This window comes from Cydia fagiglandana, chromosome 1 (assembly GCF_963556715.1).
Source record: "Cydia fagiglandana chromosome 1, ilCydFagi1.1, whole genome shotgun sequence".
Classification (NCBI taxonomy): domain Eukaryota; kingdom Metazoa; phylum Arthropoda; class Insecta; order Lepidoptera; family Tortricidae; genus Cydia; species Cydia fagiglandana.
In genome coordinates, this window is record NC_085932.1 from 27,455,095 (window position 1) to 27,470,651 (window position 15,557).

The window sequence follows — 15,557 nt, forward strand, 5'->3', positions numbered from 1 at the left end:
CCCTGACTTAAATACTATTTTAGTTGAAAACGTAATAAAACTGATACTTATTCTCGTAATTACCTAAAATTAGTCAAACCGGCTGGTGACCACGAGGATTGTCTAAAGTTGCAGCAAGACATTGACAGTGTCTGTGCTTGGAGTGTCCAAAACAAATTGTCTCTAAACGTAGAGAAATGCTCGGTCATGTCATACACCCGTGCTCGAGATCCTCAATAATGTTATATAAGGAATAAATAAATAATAATAATAATTTTTACAGGTGTTCGACCTACGGCAGTGCCACCGGCAGATGCAGTCTCAGGCGGCGACAGCGCAGGCCGCGGCCGCCGCGCAGGCCGCCGCCGTCGCCGGTCACATCCAGCCCGCGCACCCAGGCATGAACAAGTGTTAGTACTGTAGCCTTGTGTGCGAGTTCTGGTGGCCTCGTTAGATAAAAGTAATGGCAGCATTTAGGGCCAGTTGCAATGCTACCACACTTGACGGAGAAAACTGAGATTAAATTGAGATTAATTTTAATTATGGAAATAAATAGTTTACTTGAAAAAGAAAGAAAAAATAAAAAGAAATTAGCGAGGTTTATATATCACAGACGGTTTGTTGGTGCAACCGATCCTTACATTAGTATAAGAATTCCGAAAAATGGTATCCCTACTTGCTCCTAGACCATCGCGCTCGGTGCTCGGTGCATGGCGCATCCCTGTAGTTCCTTACCTCAAAATTGCATGGAATTCTTGCTCGAACTGTACCTACTGTAGTTGACTTTGATCAGACTATTTGTATTAGTCATTCGTGCTTCTGATATTTCCTAGGTAACAACAAAGATACATTGATTCAGTAAGATGCGTAAAAAATATAAAAATTTTACCTTCCAATAAAATTATTATTATGTTTCCTATCCACATCGGATATCTTCATTCATTGAGAGAGTAACGCGATCGTTGACCAATGATGCCGCTAGCGTCTATGTAGTCGCTCCGCCCCACGCCGTGACGTAGTTCCGCTTCCACTTCCTGCGAACCGTTGCTCGCTTCCCGCTACTCGCCACCGCCATGTCATTGTTGAGGAGAAGTACCGTCGGCATAAAAGTAGCCTAGTAGCCTGCCAGGAAGGCATTACTCAGATATCCGATGTGGATAGGAAACATAATAATAATTTTATTGGAAGGTAAAATTTTTATATTATGTGTTCCGTACTCCACATCGGATATCTTCATTGAGACCTGTTTATTATCTCCTGGTGGCGAGTTAGCGGGCGCGCAAGCGATAGGGCTACACCTACTGTCATAGAACTCAGAGAAAGAATAAATATGTATACACCATATTGCAACCCATGAAATCACAGTGACTCGTTATAATGTGAATTACAGGAAATTGAGAATTGAAATTGTAATCTCAGGTTCGAATCTGACGTTAAAATGGTTTAAGAGAATTCTCATTCGAAATCGCATCCGATCCGCAGAATCTCGGCGAGTCATGTTCCCAATTAACATAAGCGAAAATATCGCTAAGTGAATAGCTTTCCAGCCAATTTAGTTATTAAGTACATCGTGGATCAAAAGCAATCGTAGGCGAGGCCGGCTTGGATGAGACTGTGGCTGAAAGAAATAAGCGAAGTGTCCCCTAACATTTTGTGTAATTCCCGCAAGGTGACGTACCCAGACTACCTACTTATACTGGGTCTATACTTTATTCCGGAGCTTCTAAGAGTCCAGTCGGTAAGACACGTTATCTGGTTTAGAGCCGAATTTCGGACACAAAATAATAGCGTTAAAGTTATCTATGTAATTGCCCGGGCTACAGTGTAGTAGAGTAAGGTCATTGACCCTGCGGCCTGATGCTAACAGCAAAAGTGCGGCAGCTATTCTATCGTACTTCTTCTAACGTACCTAACGTTGTAGGGCTATTTAAATTAGGGCAAGTAGATGTCTCGCGTCCCAAGCTGGTGCTTTGGGAGGCGCTGGTCTCGCTATTAATGGCGTTGGAAGAAGGCATAGTGTCCGATAGTGGTTCATACACAGCACTTGTGAGAGGCTTATGAACGAGTATCGTTCTGAAAGCTAACATGGATAATAGAAATAGACGTCTGAGATAGCTCGCTACTTCACTGGATAGAGGTACCTGGCAGTTGATCTTATTTTTGATGCACCATAAAGACCGTTTCTACATTGTGGCCGTACATGCAGCCTAGACAAGGGGACGATCTATTGTAGGGGCTCCCGTTACTGTTTTCTATACAAACACAGTACCGGAATCGGGAATATCCGGTTCTTCCATATTAGTGAGACAGTGACAGTTGCGTTTCGTTCGCTACGTAGCGTTAGACCTTGGCATGTTATATGCATGCGCCAGTCACGCCAGCAGCGGACGTCACTCCTGATCCCGCCAGCTCGGTGTTGGTCCTATCTGACAGGAGCTACGCCTCATTCTTAAAGTCGTTGACTCGTAAGGGAGGGCGGTCTGACGTTGTGTTCACTAGGACCGCCAGTAAATTGCAAGCTTACCACAGCTGCTTTAAGACTCCTTATCACGCCGTCGCAGTACACAGACTAGGCTGGGAGGTGGAGACATCCATGCCAAGTCTCACAGGCAGCTGTCAAAGGTCGTGGTAGCAGTTCAATGAGTCTGTTAAGAAATACCGTGGCACAGTGCGAGGGCTCTCGAAAGCGGAGGCCGGCCAACAAGGCGCCTGTCAGGTGAAGACAGTCTCGGCGGCTGCTGGGCGCAGCTGCCACTCGGGCGCGCAGTGAATTCTTGATAAACCGTCGCCCTCGGGGGTTGTACCGACCTGGCAAGTAGCAAGCAACCAGCGCGACCTGTAGACGATCTGCTGGCATCAGCAGTTTTTGCGACAGCCGTAGTAACGGAAGGGATGTAGTGTCGCCGTCGTTTTATGTATACTGTACCGGTGCGGTTGTATGTTTACACTTCTGTCGTCAGCGCTGCAGATGCGGCCCGTTAACGGTTACTCTTCGCTGAAAGGGCCTTACCTCGTACATTGTCTACCAATATTGGAGATTGTAACGGACTGCTTGCATAAGATGAGGAAGAAAGTGGTGCGAGGCTTTCGGCAGCTCCGTGTTGCTGGGGACTGCGAAGGCTTCACCTTCCTCCATGAACTAAAGTTTGCGAATTTGAGACTGAACAGAAGGCATTGAGTCTCATTTCTGCGAGAAACTCTGCAGCAAGGCAGGCCTGTATGTCGCGAAAAAGAAAACTTTCAATCGGTGTGTTGTGCCGCGTGTCCCACGTGATGTCTAGGAGCGTGATGATCTAATTCGCTTTATCCGAAGAGACACCCTATATCGAGTTAGTATAGGGCATCGAGTTAGTAGCATGCTTTTAAGGAAATCGAACTGATGAAATCAAGTCTAAAATCGATTTTGGCGCTTTGCGTAACAAAACTGTTTCGATAAAGTCGAATACAGACAGATGGAAACTGCTGGAGTCCTCCTGGTCCCTTTCTCTTAGCACCGGAAACTCAAGCTTGTTCAGGCGCAGCGGGTTTATTTGTCCCATTTTGTTTATTATGGCTTTTCGCACGAGTTCGTCTTTGTAAGACGGAACTTAAGCTGGAGAGCGCGAGCAAGCAGAGATAATTATGTGAAGTCTGCAGACTTTTTCGATGCCTTTCACCTCGGTTTCGAGCGGTCGCACAGGGCCTTGTCGCTAGCTGTTCTCCGGTTGGACCACTCCATGGCCTCGAGAAGTCGTAGGAATTTCGAAGCGACACAGCGAAGTCGATCAGCACCTTTATGAAGCCCGGGAACACGACGTATTTTCCTCTGAGTATCGACATATCTTACCGCTTTCAACTCCGGGCAGTCGAGCCGCGCTAGGACGGGGCTCTTTACGACCTTGTCTGCCGTCGCCGGAGGATTCTTTAACCGAAACCAAGAGCTTAGCGGTCTGTTCGTGCTGTACCATACCATACCTATACCTGCACCATAGCTATAGGCGCCTGCGTACCTCAATGGAACCATGTGGACAGGACAAAACTGATACTGTGGCGCCCAGCGAGCAAGGGACGACATCGTCGTAGTTGCAGCATCGGTGGACAGCATCGGCGTGATTGTGGCAACCGCCGCCGCTCGGGAGGCGCCGGTGCGTGAAGCTAGGGGCGCCATCGTGGCGGCCGGCTCGGGGGGGGGGGGGGGGGGGCACCGGTGCCTGAGGCCGGGCGGCTCATGGCGGCCGCCACTGGTTCGGGAAGCGCTGGTGCGTGAGGCGAGGACCCATAGTGGCGGCCCGCTCTAGAGGCGTTGTCGCGTGAGGCGGGCGGCTCCATCGTGGCGGCCGCCGCCACCGGCTCGGGAGGCGCCGGTGCGTGAGGCGAGAGGCGCCATCGTGGCGGCCAGCTCGGGAGGCACCGGTGCATGAGGCGGTCGCCGTCTGGCTGGCTGGTCTGGGAGGCACTGCTGTGAGGCGAGAGGCGCCATCGTGGCGGCCAGCTCGAGAGGCGCCAGTGCGCAGGTGGTGGTGCCATCGTGGCGGGCGGCATCATCGTGGCGGGCAGCGCCATTGTGGCAGCCGCCGCCGCCGCGTCGATGCGTAATGCGAGAGGCGCCATCGTGGCGGCCAGCTCGGGGGGCAGGCGGCGTCATCGAGCGGGCGGCGCCATCATGGCGGCCACCGTCGCCAGGCTCAGGTGCGAGAGGCGCCGTCGTGGCGGCCAGCTCGACAGGCGCCGGTGCGCGTGACGAGCGTTACCGGCACGGGAGGCGCCGATGGCTAGGCTCGTAGCTGCACGCATCATCACGGCGACGCTGTTGCCCTCGGCGGTGCCATCGTCCACTGCTTACACGTAACTTACCTTCCTTCCGCTCGAGCAGTCGGGACGCAGAAGCGGTCCGCCTTCACCTTGGCGCGATCCACCCGCGATGCGCCCGCAGCTGCAGGAGCGGGCGTGTGACGTCTCGCAGAGCCACGCGGATCTCTCGGAGTCCCGCTGGACTGGAAGCGTCCGCACCGCAACTGCAGCAATAGGAGCGGGCGTGTAACGTCTCGCGGAGTCCCGCGGACTGGAGGCGTCCGCACCGCGACTGCAGCAACAGGAGCGGGCGTGTGACGTCTCTCGGAGTCCCGCGGACTGGAGGCGTCCGCACCGCGACTGCAGCAACAGGAGCGGGCGTGTGACGCCTCTCGGAGTCCCGCGGACTGGAGGCGTCCGCACCGCGACTGCAGCAACAGGAGCGGGCGTGTGACGTCTCTCGGAGTCCCGCGGACTGGAGGCGTCCGCACCGCGACTGCAGCAACAGGAGCGGGCGTGTGACGTCTCTCGGAGTCCCGCGGACTGGAGGCGTCCGCACCGCGACTGCAGCAACAGGAGCGGGCGTGTGACGCCTCTCGGAGTCCCGCGGACTGGAGGCGTCCGCACCGCGACTGCAGCAACAGGAGCGGGCGTGTGACGTCTCTCGGAGTCCCGCGGACTGGAGGCGTTCCTCTCCGATGCGGAGCGACTTGTTACCGCTTGTTAACAAAAACCACTGACGCACTTCCTACTTCGATCTCGAAAATGCGAGTTAACGGTAACGATTTTAGCAGCATGGAATGTGAAAATTAATTTAGCAAGAAAAAAGTGGGTAGAATCGAAAAGCACCGTTCGATGACTTCGATCGCGAGACCGCCAAAAGACTAATAGTGGCGATCTCTGCCATATCTCACTATTTAATCGACCGAGCTTTGGATCGGAAATGTTAAAGCACCATGCTGCAAAAATATACGCAAAAAATATTTGCGGACCATCGGTCAAGACGGTCGACGAAACAATGACATGGCGGTGGCGAGTAGCGGGAAGCGAGCAACGGTTCGCAGGAAGTGGAAGCGGAACTACGTCACGGCGTGGGGCGGAGCGACTACATAGACGCTAGCGGCATCATTGGTCAACGATCGCGTTACTCTCTCAATGAATGAAGATATCCGATGTGGAGTACGGAACACATAATATGAGACAATTTCGTGCTTCGAATTTGACAGGTAAACGAGATGGCGCTATACAGCTCCATAAATTTTGCGGTAAATCCGATTGTTAAAAGTTGACGTTTGACAATTCAGTGACTGGAAAACATATGGCGCAGTACAGCGCCAACTGTTTAGGATGTCAAACACATTTTTTTCTTAGACTTCTCTCTAATACAATTTATTCTCTTTGGTAATGGTAACAAATATGAACTAAAAGATTGCAGCGCCATCCGCGTTGAGCCCATTCGTTTAAAAATGTGTTGAATATGATTCTAAACAAGCACTTTTAAATGTCATAAATAATGTCAGATCTAGATAGATATTGTAAGTAGATGTAATGTTGCAGGCCTAACGGCAGCGGCGGGCATCGGCGTGGACGACCTGCGACGGCTGTGCATCGTGCGGCTCTCCTTCGTGAAGGGCTGGGGGCCCGACTACCCGCGCACCTCCATCAAGGAGACCCCCTGCTGGGTCGAGGTCCATCTCCACAGGTACTCTTCTGGCGACGATCTAAGGCTCTTTACATACAACGACATTCGCAACAGTTGCAACACAGTCTCGAATGTCTCGATCCAGTACACAATACAGTCGCGCGTTTATCTCGCTGCAAAAAGTCGCAATGCGAAAAGTCTCCAATATAAGTGTTATTTTAGAATCTAGGTTTTGTTTAGTTTCTATAGTTCGTTTTTTTAGCATTAGAAATAAGGTAAACAATCCTGATGTGCCTTTTAATTGAAAAATACATTTTTAAAATAAGTTACGGCAAATATGTAACAATTATGAATCTAATACGATCATTTATATTCTTCTGCTTTCATAAGTAATCGTTTTTGATTTTTAAAAAGCGTTTTTCAATTAAAAGACGTGTCAAGATCGCTTACCTTCTTGCAAGTTCGTTCTTTCTTCGGCATCGATTATTAGCCATCGAAATATTCCATTTGCAAAATTAAAATTTCCTTTGTTTCCTATGAAATTTCCGAGCAATTTCCCAATTTTTTGGAACCTTTCCCCAACTTCATGCACTTCTGTAGTTCGTAATTTCCTGACCTAGCGATCATCGTCCATCCATAATATTTTCTAAAAATTAAGGGCCCATTTAGACGGCGCGCGAACTCCTATGCGATTTTAGATACATTGCGGACTATTGGTTACGTCCAATTCAGCCGACCAATCAAATACCGCGATGTAATGAAACTCGCATGCGAGTTCTAGCACCGTCTAAATGAAAATGAGCCTTAACCTTGTATTCCAGGGCCCTGCAGCTCCTCGACGAGGTGCTCCACACGATGCCGATCGACGGGCCGCGGAACAACATCGAGTAGGAGTTGATCGGCTTCTTTTGAGGCCTTCACGACACCACACATGTGCAAGTTTGTTTCACCAGCGCGCCGGCGTGTCGCGCGCGCGCTTTTATCGCTTATCGCTTATCGCTGTCGATAACATATTGGTCAAGTGACAAAGATTGCTCAGAAGGTACTGAAGGTACAGTCTCACACTTACGATTAAAAACTCAACGGAGTAATCAGTGAATATCGTAATTCGAAATAATATAACTGCGTTACAATATGAATGTAAAGGCTGAGATATAGAAATGGAGATGACGATCTTCTATGTTTGAGATAGCTTCTAAGGTTTGGTCACGAAATGGATATCTTAAGTTGTTTAAATATCAGGATACGAATTAGAAAACTAAACCGCTGTATTTGTGGGCTATGTAAAATGAGAACATTAAAACATGAAGTGTTTTAGTTGACGCTTTAAAATGCCATGTATTCTGGTATAAAGGCAGAACAGCGGTAAAGATAACCTGTCAAAATAGACCCTTAGATTTTTAACCCTTTGACCCCGTTACGTCATGTACGAAGTTTGATATTGGGCCTTAGGTGAGCGCGTCAGTTGAAGACTCTAGTGGTCAAAATGTTATCCGTGTACCTGAATAAGCGATAAAAGTGCGGCCGTTATATCCGCGATGGACGCTCTCCGAGTGATGTGAACCGTGACGGTGCAGCTTTAAACCTTATGCCATATAGCATTTAAGTTCACTTTCCTACAAAACGAATCTTTAGGACCCCTGTCTTCCAAAATTTTATTTTATATCTAATAAATCTATGCGAAACAAACATTGCACATTAAAGAGAATGTGCTGCGCTCGTGTCTAAAGAAAGGTGAACTAATCAGTTATGTCTTGTATTTATTTACGTGTAGGATAAACGCTAACATAGTTTTTACGTTTACAGTATTGAGACGGAATATACTAAAGAACACTAAGCGATCTCAGTATAATATTTTTTCACAAATCCTATATGAGGTAGATATTAACAGAGACGTGTAGATAATAATGACTCATTAAATTTTCGTATAAGGTTTCACTAGATGGCGTTGTAAATGGTGGCCTGAAAGCTACTATAAAATATGTGGCGTCTGAAAACTTGTTAAAAAGACGTGATTTTATTACGCTCTATTTTAGAAACACTTTGTGGTGTTGAAGTTCCTTATTATTTCATCGTCTCTGACATTAGTATAAAGATTCGACGGAAACTGGTTGCTCAAGCGAGTCTGTGAAGTTACATGTCGAGTTTATAATAATTTGTGTCGTTATCTATGAAAAAGGACCTTATTGTCGATGGCGCTTACGCCATTATGAACGATGCTCCGATATAAATACAATACCGCGCGACGCGCGTAAGCGCCATCGACAATAAGGTCCCTTTTCATTGATAATGCCCCATTTACTAACAGCGATACCAAAATAAGGCATTTTCTTAAATATAAAGTACACTAGTCGTGTAAGTATAAATATCACAAGACATAATTATAGTTCAACTTGAAAGAAGCCAAATGGGAATTAGCTTTGTATAGGGTATGATAAGTTAGAGTGTTGTAAGGTAAGGTAGTTATGGTTACACAGTAATTTATGATAGTTATACTTTAAAATGTTTATACGTAGAGGTAGCGCGGGGCGCGGGTTAGGATAGGTATAGAATGTGCCTGATGGAGGGGTTGCACACTAACCCCCTTATTCATAAACGTGTGCTAAAGTTGACAAGCAGATAATAATCGTTTGTCCCAATCATACCAATACGTCGGAAAGGGACAAACGATTATTGTCGGCTTGTTAACTTATAATATCTAAAAATATTTAAAATCGCAATATACAGAAAATTGTAATGAATTACTTTTTTTTTTTGTATCATTTGTGTGAGTCAATCGGTCCTCGCTAGAAATACGGGCGGCCGGTTGCTCTTTGTCGGATAGTAGTATGAATTAGTATTGTAATGAATATTTAGAATCGATGCGATCTAATAACTAATAACCTAATGACAGTTATGAATAACCGGCCTGATTCGAACAATGTTTATAACAAGTTACAGCGAAACGGAAATGTCACTTTTGACACTAACAAATCGGTATCGTAAGGCTGTGATTTCTTAGAACCATTGTTCGAATCAGGCCATAAGCATATAGAAACAACCTTATAAAAATATCTATTTTATCAAGTAGTTAAGTCGCTGGACCAGTAAGCATGCAAAGTAAAGAAAAAAAAGCATTTAAATTACTCAAGTTCATCTGAAGAGTAAAAGTTGAACGTGTTCTCAGATGAATGTTACGGACGGTCACGACATTGCGCGACCGGCGGCGGCGGCAACCATAGGTAGGAGCGAGACAGCGATCGGACGCTTTCTTTCCCACCTGTGGTTGCCGCCGCCGCCGTCGCCTGCCGCGCAAAATTGTGGCCGGGCCGTTATATTGTGAAAATTTCCAAGTTTTGTTATAGTGGAAGTGTCCGCAACCCCTCTAAGATGTTGAAAATGGATCTGTGATGTTGTAACGAATAAAGTATATGTAGGGCGCCCCGCGGTGAGGATAATGCTACATATTTTCAAAATAAATACAACTAACAAATGACATATTTTGTGTACGAAATCGCAAACGATTGTAATAGACTTAAGTAATATGTAACGTGTTTTTGAAACTTTTTAAAGTATTTTGAGATTGTCATAGTTGGCTTAAGATTTTGCTTTAATTATTTTTACTCGGCAGATTTACGATATCTTGTGTTGAATGATTTTATTAGTTACTGTTGGTATAGTGTTTTGGTTTCAGTTTTTTTTACGATTAATTGTGTAAATATTATTACATGAAAACTGAGCTTTTTGTCTATGACAAAGTTACATTTTATTGATATTTTGTAATTTTTATTAATTACGATATGATTTACTCGCGGCGGCAGTCGCTGTTTAATTCGTTGATCGAATTGATTTACTTTTACGAATAACCATACATTGTTTATTATTTTGTTATTGCTATTGACATATTTACGTTTCGCTTCGGAATTTTACATTTGTTTGTTACCAATGAATTTGTACAGAATCTGAGTACTCGAGTTGTATATAGTACAAGTTAAAAATAAAAAATATTTTTTACTAACGCGTGACCAGAGGCCCTACCGGGAATAGTGAAATTCGAAATTTCTTTATCTGGCTCTCTATCGTCTGAATCAGCGGTCGGCAACCTTTTAGCAGCCAAGGGCCACATAGCAGTTAACGAAGTGGACGCGGGCCGCACTTTGTTAATATTTATGACTTTATCAGACATAGTCATTTGTCAATATTACATACAAAGTAGCCAGGGAGGCTCGCGGGCCGCAAGTGAGAGGTTCACGGGCCGCATGCGGCCCGCAGGCCGCGGGTTGCCGACCGCTGGTTGTACAAGAGAGAGGCGGATAACGTTTTTCAATTTTTCATGTTGTCTGTAGTACTTCAGGCGTTACTTAGAAATGACGACTACTCATTAAATGTTTCCTTAGAAGGCTTACACAAAATCGTTTATCGAAAATACCTCTTTATAGTGATCAAAAGGATTCAAAGGGTTTTAGATGATATTAAAAGTATGCGGTAAGTTTTTTAAATGATGTTCAAGTTTTGAATAATGTCAAATTCTACATGCCACAGTTATAAGAGAGCTACCGTGTTTGGAGTCTGTCGTACAATTTATAAAGTATCATTGACTGCAGTTATCGGGGTTATAGTGAAGTTGTCCAAAGTTGTGAACTAATATAATTATGTTGTTCAGATTTTGAACGTAACTTGCCGCTTTTGTAAATACTGCGAACCGAAGCCTCGTTGAAGACAACGTGGTCGGGAATACAATAAAATTACGTGTCACTGACGATATCTTCTGTTTTATTCATAACCTTTTATATTGTTGTATTTTTGTATCCCTTGCAGCGTTAATGAGAGACTTGTTACTTTTCTTTTTTTAGTACATTTTTTGACTAAGAAAAGAACTCTAACTGTAATTTTGTTTTCACCACACCAGCTCGGAAAGGCTTACTTTGCACTTCAAAAACTGATAGCCAAGTTAAATTTTATTCACATGTGAGGCAAAGTAATCAAATGCAAATTTAGAGTTGTTTCTTATGTTTGCTGGTAGAATTGACTTTTAAATGATGATTTTGGATGATAAATATTTAATAACATTCATTTGTATTTGATATTTTACATTTAATATTTGCTTCGGGTTGGTGTGGTGAAAAATTTTGTGTTTCACTCGGGGGCAAATTTTGTTTAATCCTCGTGCTTTGAAACCCTCGCAACGCTCAAGATTCCATTTTTCGAACCACTCGCTACGCTCGTGGTTCAATCTTGGAATCTTTCGCTTGCTCGGGTATCCATTATGGCACGAGCGGTTAAACAACAACTTTGCCCCCTTGTGAAACAAATAACTATTCCTACGTCATAGATTCTAATTAAGCTCTTCAAATCAGAAAATTCTGGCAAGAGCTTGCAAAAAATCAGACGTAATCATTAAGATTACATAAAAACCGCCATATAATCTTAGTTGGTACCCAAAATAAACCTATGTTGACGCTCCATTAGCTAGTTTGCGCATGTAACACCGCCATCTAGCGGCAAATAGTGAAAAGTTAAGTTGCCAAATAAACAATACGGTTACCTGTGCCGTAACTGCGGGAAACTGTACCATTTTGAAAAGATTTTGTTCTTTTTTTAAATTTGAATAATTTTATGTTACAGAATCACGAGTTATTTCATAGAACTTGTTCTCATAATTAGAAAGATTGCATAAATTAAAAAAAGTCAACGGCGATTTCGTAGTATGGAGTGAGTATAGGTCTTTAAGGGTTCGATCTATAGAATTATGTATTATTTATTCTGAGTTTTTAATGCTGCGTAGAAAATGCGTTATGTATTCGGGTGGTGTCCTTATGCAAGCGGAAGCGGTCGAACCAGCTGCCAACATGGGATGATTAACAATACTATTTTAAACATTATTTAGTTTAAAAACAACATATTTGGAATGGCTTCAAAGGTTTTATAATATGTTATCTAGAGTCAGACCGAGAAAAGTCTGCAGCGATTTTGATAGCCCACGAAGTGCAAGTGTCATTTTAACTCAATGAAATTATGTCGTACGCACAAATAACACTTGCACTGCGTGGGCTATCAAAATCGCTGCAGACTTTTCTTGGTCTAACTCTAATAGCATATTGTCAACATGCGACCAGTAGGTAAGTTTTAGTGACCCGGTCAACGAAGCTAGAGGTCCTGGGTTTGAATCCCGGTAAGGGCATTTATTTGTGTTGATAATGCGATAAATATGATAAAATCTTAGTAGGTAGAATTTAAAAGTTTTTTTAGAGAAACATTGTACCATCAGAAATCTTACTTAGAGGCATCAGAACAACAGAGACAATAGAAATAAAACCAAAATATTACTCGTACTTTGCTAATCCGCCTAAAAAATAACGTGCTAGTCATCAGTGATTTTAACCCGTTATACTTGCGCATTTTAACCCGTTATACTTGCGCATTTTAACCCGTCATACTTGCGCATTTTAACCCGTTATACTTGCGCATTTTAACCCGTTATACTTGCGCATTTTTTACATGCATTTAATGTTCCCACCTTCCCACCGCAAAAATAAATACGCAAATAAATATAGCAAACCACCACCAAAAGAATAATACTCGACACGTGTTTCGCCTCTCTACGAGGCATCAGGAGTTGTCTGACGGTCTGACGCCCGGCAATTCCCGGCCGGGAATTCTGTGAGATTTTTGAAACTGCTAATTTCTACTGCAATGAGCTCTTCAAAAGACAGTATGGCTTGCATGTGCGGAAGCGATTGGGAGGCAGATAGAGTCTGACCAAGCTAAGTCGGCAGCGATTTTGATAGCAGTCTGCGCAAGTGTTACTTTAAAGTTTAAACGATATAATTTCATAGACGTTTGACCAGTGTAACTAGGCGTGGGCGAAGTGGGCCGTCGCCCACGGCCTCGCGCCCCAAAGGGGGCCTCGCGCGAGCCCCCTTCGGGCAAATTGAAAGAAAAGGGCCTCGTATATGCGACTTCGCCCATGGCTATATTAGATCACGCTACGCCACTGCGTTTGACGTTTAAAATAACACTTGCAAAGTGTGCTATCAAAATTGCTGCCCAATGCAGTTAGCTTGGTCTGACTAATGATATTTCGCTTTTCGTGCATCGTGCAACTTTGCAAATATCGGGGATCTTTCTCTTTTACTCCAATGAAGGCGTAATTAGAGCGACAGAGAAAGATGCCCGCAATTTTTTTTATAGGTTATAGCCCTGGTAGCCGCGAAGCACGTTTCCGCGATCAATCGGCTGCACCCTACGCCGCTATTTATACCGGCGATTCACCGAACGGCACCATTCCAACGGGCCTGCGTTGGCGGCTTTATTTCGACACTGCTTTCCAGCTGCCGGCTGTGTCACCTGTGCCCGTTTCTGTGCTCGATTCAATGGGAGCGTGAGATTCCACGTTCCCTGACTACCACGACAATGTGCTTTCATTTGAGACACGGCTTAAGTTTATTAAGATACCAAGTTATTTGAGGGTCCTCACACCAAACGATCCTGATAACATCTCAAGGCGAGGCCAAGAGTGGATCCGAAAAGCAAGAAAGCGCGCCCAAAGAAAAGCAATCTTTACGGCGCCCAGTGACACTTGTTGGCAACCAATTATTAAGCTATCGCTTGACTATTAAATTCACTCCGTACGGGATGAATCGCAATGGCGAACCACTGTGTATGTACATTCTCTACTTCATAGATAAATTTCAAGTCTCATAATTTGCGTGTTAGAAATCCTTCAGCTTATAGTCCGGGAGCCGGCTGCATGAAACAAACCTCATCAAAAAATAGAATATACCTACCCTGTAGAGGTACCTGACATTTAGTAGATTCCAACGCACTTGGTCGGCCTAGGCTTAACCTGGCAGATTTTGTACAAATGGCAAAAACGTTGGACAAAAATTCATCAAAAAAAACCTCATCGAAAAATAGAATGAAACTTGTATGGTAGGATACCTGACCTTGAGGACAGTAAAAAAAAAGTGGTCGGCCTCACCTTAGCCTGGCAGTTTTTGCAGTCCGACCAGATTTATTGGGTCACGTGAGAGCTACAATTTACCTCATCGAAAAATAGAATGAAACAAACGGATTATAATAGCTAAAATAAGCCTGTCGACGTATGTCTTGGTCGGCCTCACCTTAACCTGGCAGTTTTTGCAGTCCGACCAGATTTATAAAAAAATCATCAAAAATTTTTTATCGAAAAATCGTATGAAACTTGTATGGTACGATAGCTGCCTTTGAGAACAGTAAAAAAAAAAGTGGTCGGCCAAATCCTGTGTTGGCAGGTTCCTGTGTCCGACCAATTTTGTGGTACCACGTAAGAGCTACAATTTACCTCATCGAAAAATAGAATGAAACAAACGGATTATAATAGCTAAAATAAGCCTGTTGACGTATGTCTTGGTCGGCCTCACCTTAACCTGGCAGTTTTTGCAGTCCGACCAAATTTATAAAAAAACATCAAAAAATTTTTATCGAAAAATCGTATGAAACTTGTATGGTAAGATAGCTGCCTTTGAGGACAGTAAAAAAAAAGTGGTCGGCCAAATCCTTTGTTGGCAGGTTCCTGTGTCCGACCAATTTTGTGGTACCACGTGAGAGCTACAATTTACCTCAACGAAAAATAGAATGAAACAAACGGATAATAATAGCTAAAATAAGCCTGTTGATGTAGGTCTTGGTCGGCCTCACCTTAGCCTGACAGTTTTTGCAGTCCGACCAAATTTATAAAAAAATCATCAAAATTTTTTTATCGAAAAATCGTATGAAACTTGTATGGTACGATAGCTGCCTTTGAGGACAGTAAAAAAAAAGTGGTCGGCCAAATCCTGTGTTGGCAGGTTCCTCTGTCCGACCAATTTTGTGGTACCACGTGAGAGCTACAATTTACCTCATCGAAAAATAGAATGAAACAAACGGATTATAATAGCTAAAATAAGCCTGTTGACGTATGTCTTGGTCGGCCTCACCTTAACCTGGCAGTTTTTGCAGTCCGACCAAATTTATGAAAAAATCATCAAAATTTTTTTATCGAAAAATCGTATGAAACTTGTATGGTACGATAGCTGCCTTTGAGGACAGTAAAAAAAAAATGGTCGGCCAAATCCTGTGTTTGCAGGTTCCTGTGTCCGACCAATTTTGTGGTACCACGTGAGAGCTACAATTTACCTCATCGAAAAATAGAATGAAACAAACGGAT

General features: G+C 44.2%; 1 protein-coding gene and 1 long non-coding RNA gene across 3 annotated transcripts in view; one reads left to right on the forward strand and one right to left on the reverse strand.

The window, feature by feature from the left end:
- Positions 1 to 9,595, forward strand: part of LOC134668646 (mothers against decapentaplegic homolog 4) — a 56,188-nt gene extending 46,593 nt beyond the window's left edge. The window contains exons 13-15 of one of the 2 annotated variants that reach the window (XM_063526094.1): positions 263 to 389; positions 6,307 to 6,451; positions 7,213 to 9,595. In XM_063526094.1, the coding sequence (XP_063382164.1) occupies positions 263 to 389; positions 6,307 to 6,451; positions 7,213 to 7,282 (342 nt within the window). In that variant the 3' untranslated portion in view covers positions 7,283 to 9,595. The remainder of the gene's footprint in view (positions 1 to 262; positions 390 to 6,306; positions 6,452 to 7,212) is intronic. The other variant, XM_063526089.1, reaches the window with a different exon arrangement.
- The window catches only part of LOC134668836 (uncharacterized), a 160,898-nt gene that overhangs the window by 15,402 nt on the left and 129,939 nt on the right, over positions 1 to 15,557 (reverse strand). The window lies entirely within an intron of this gene.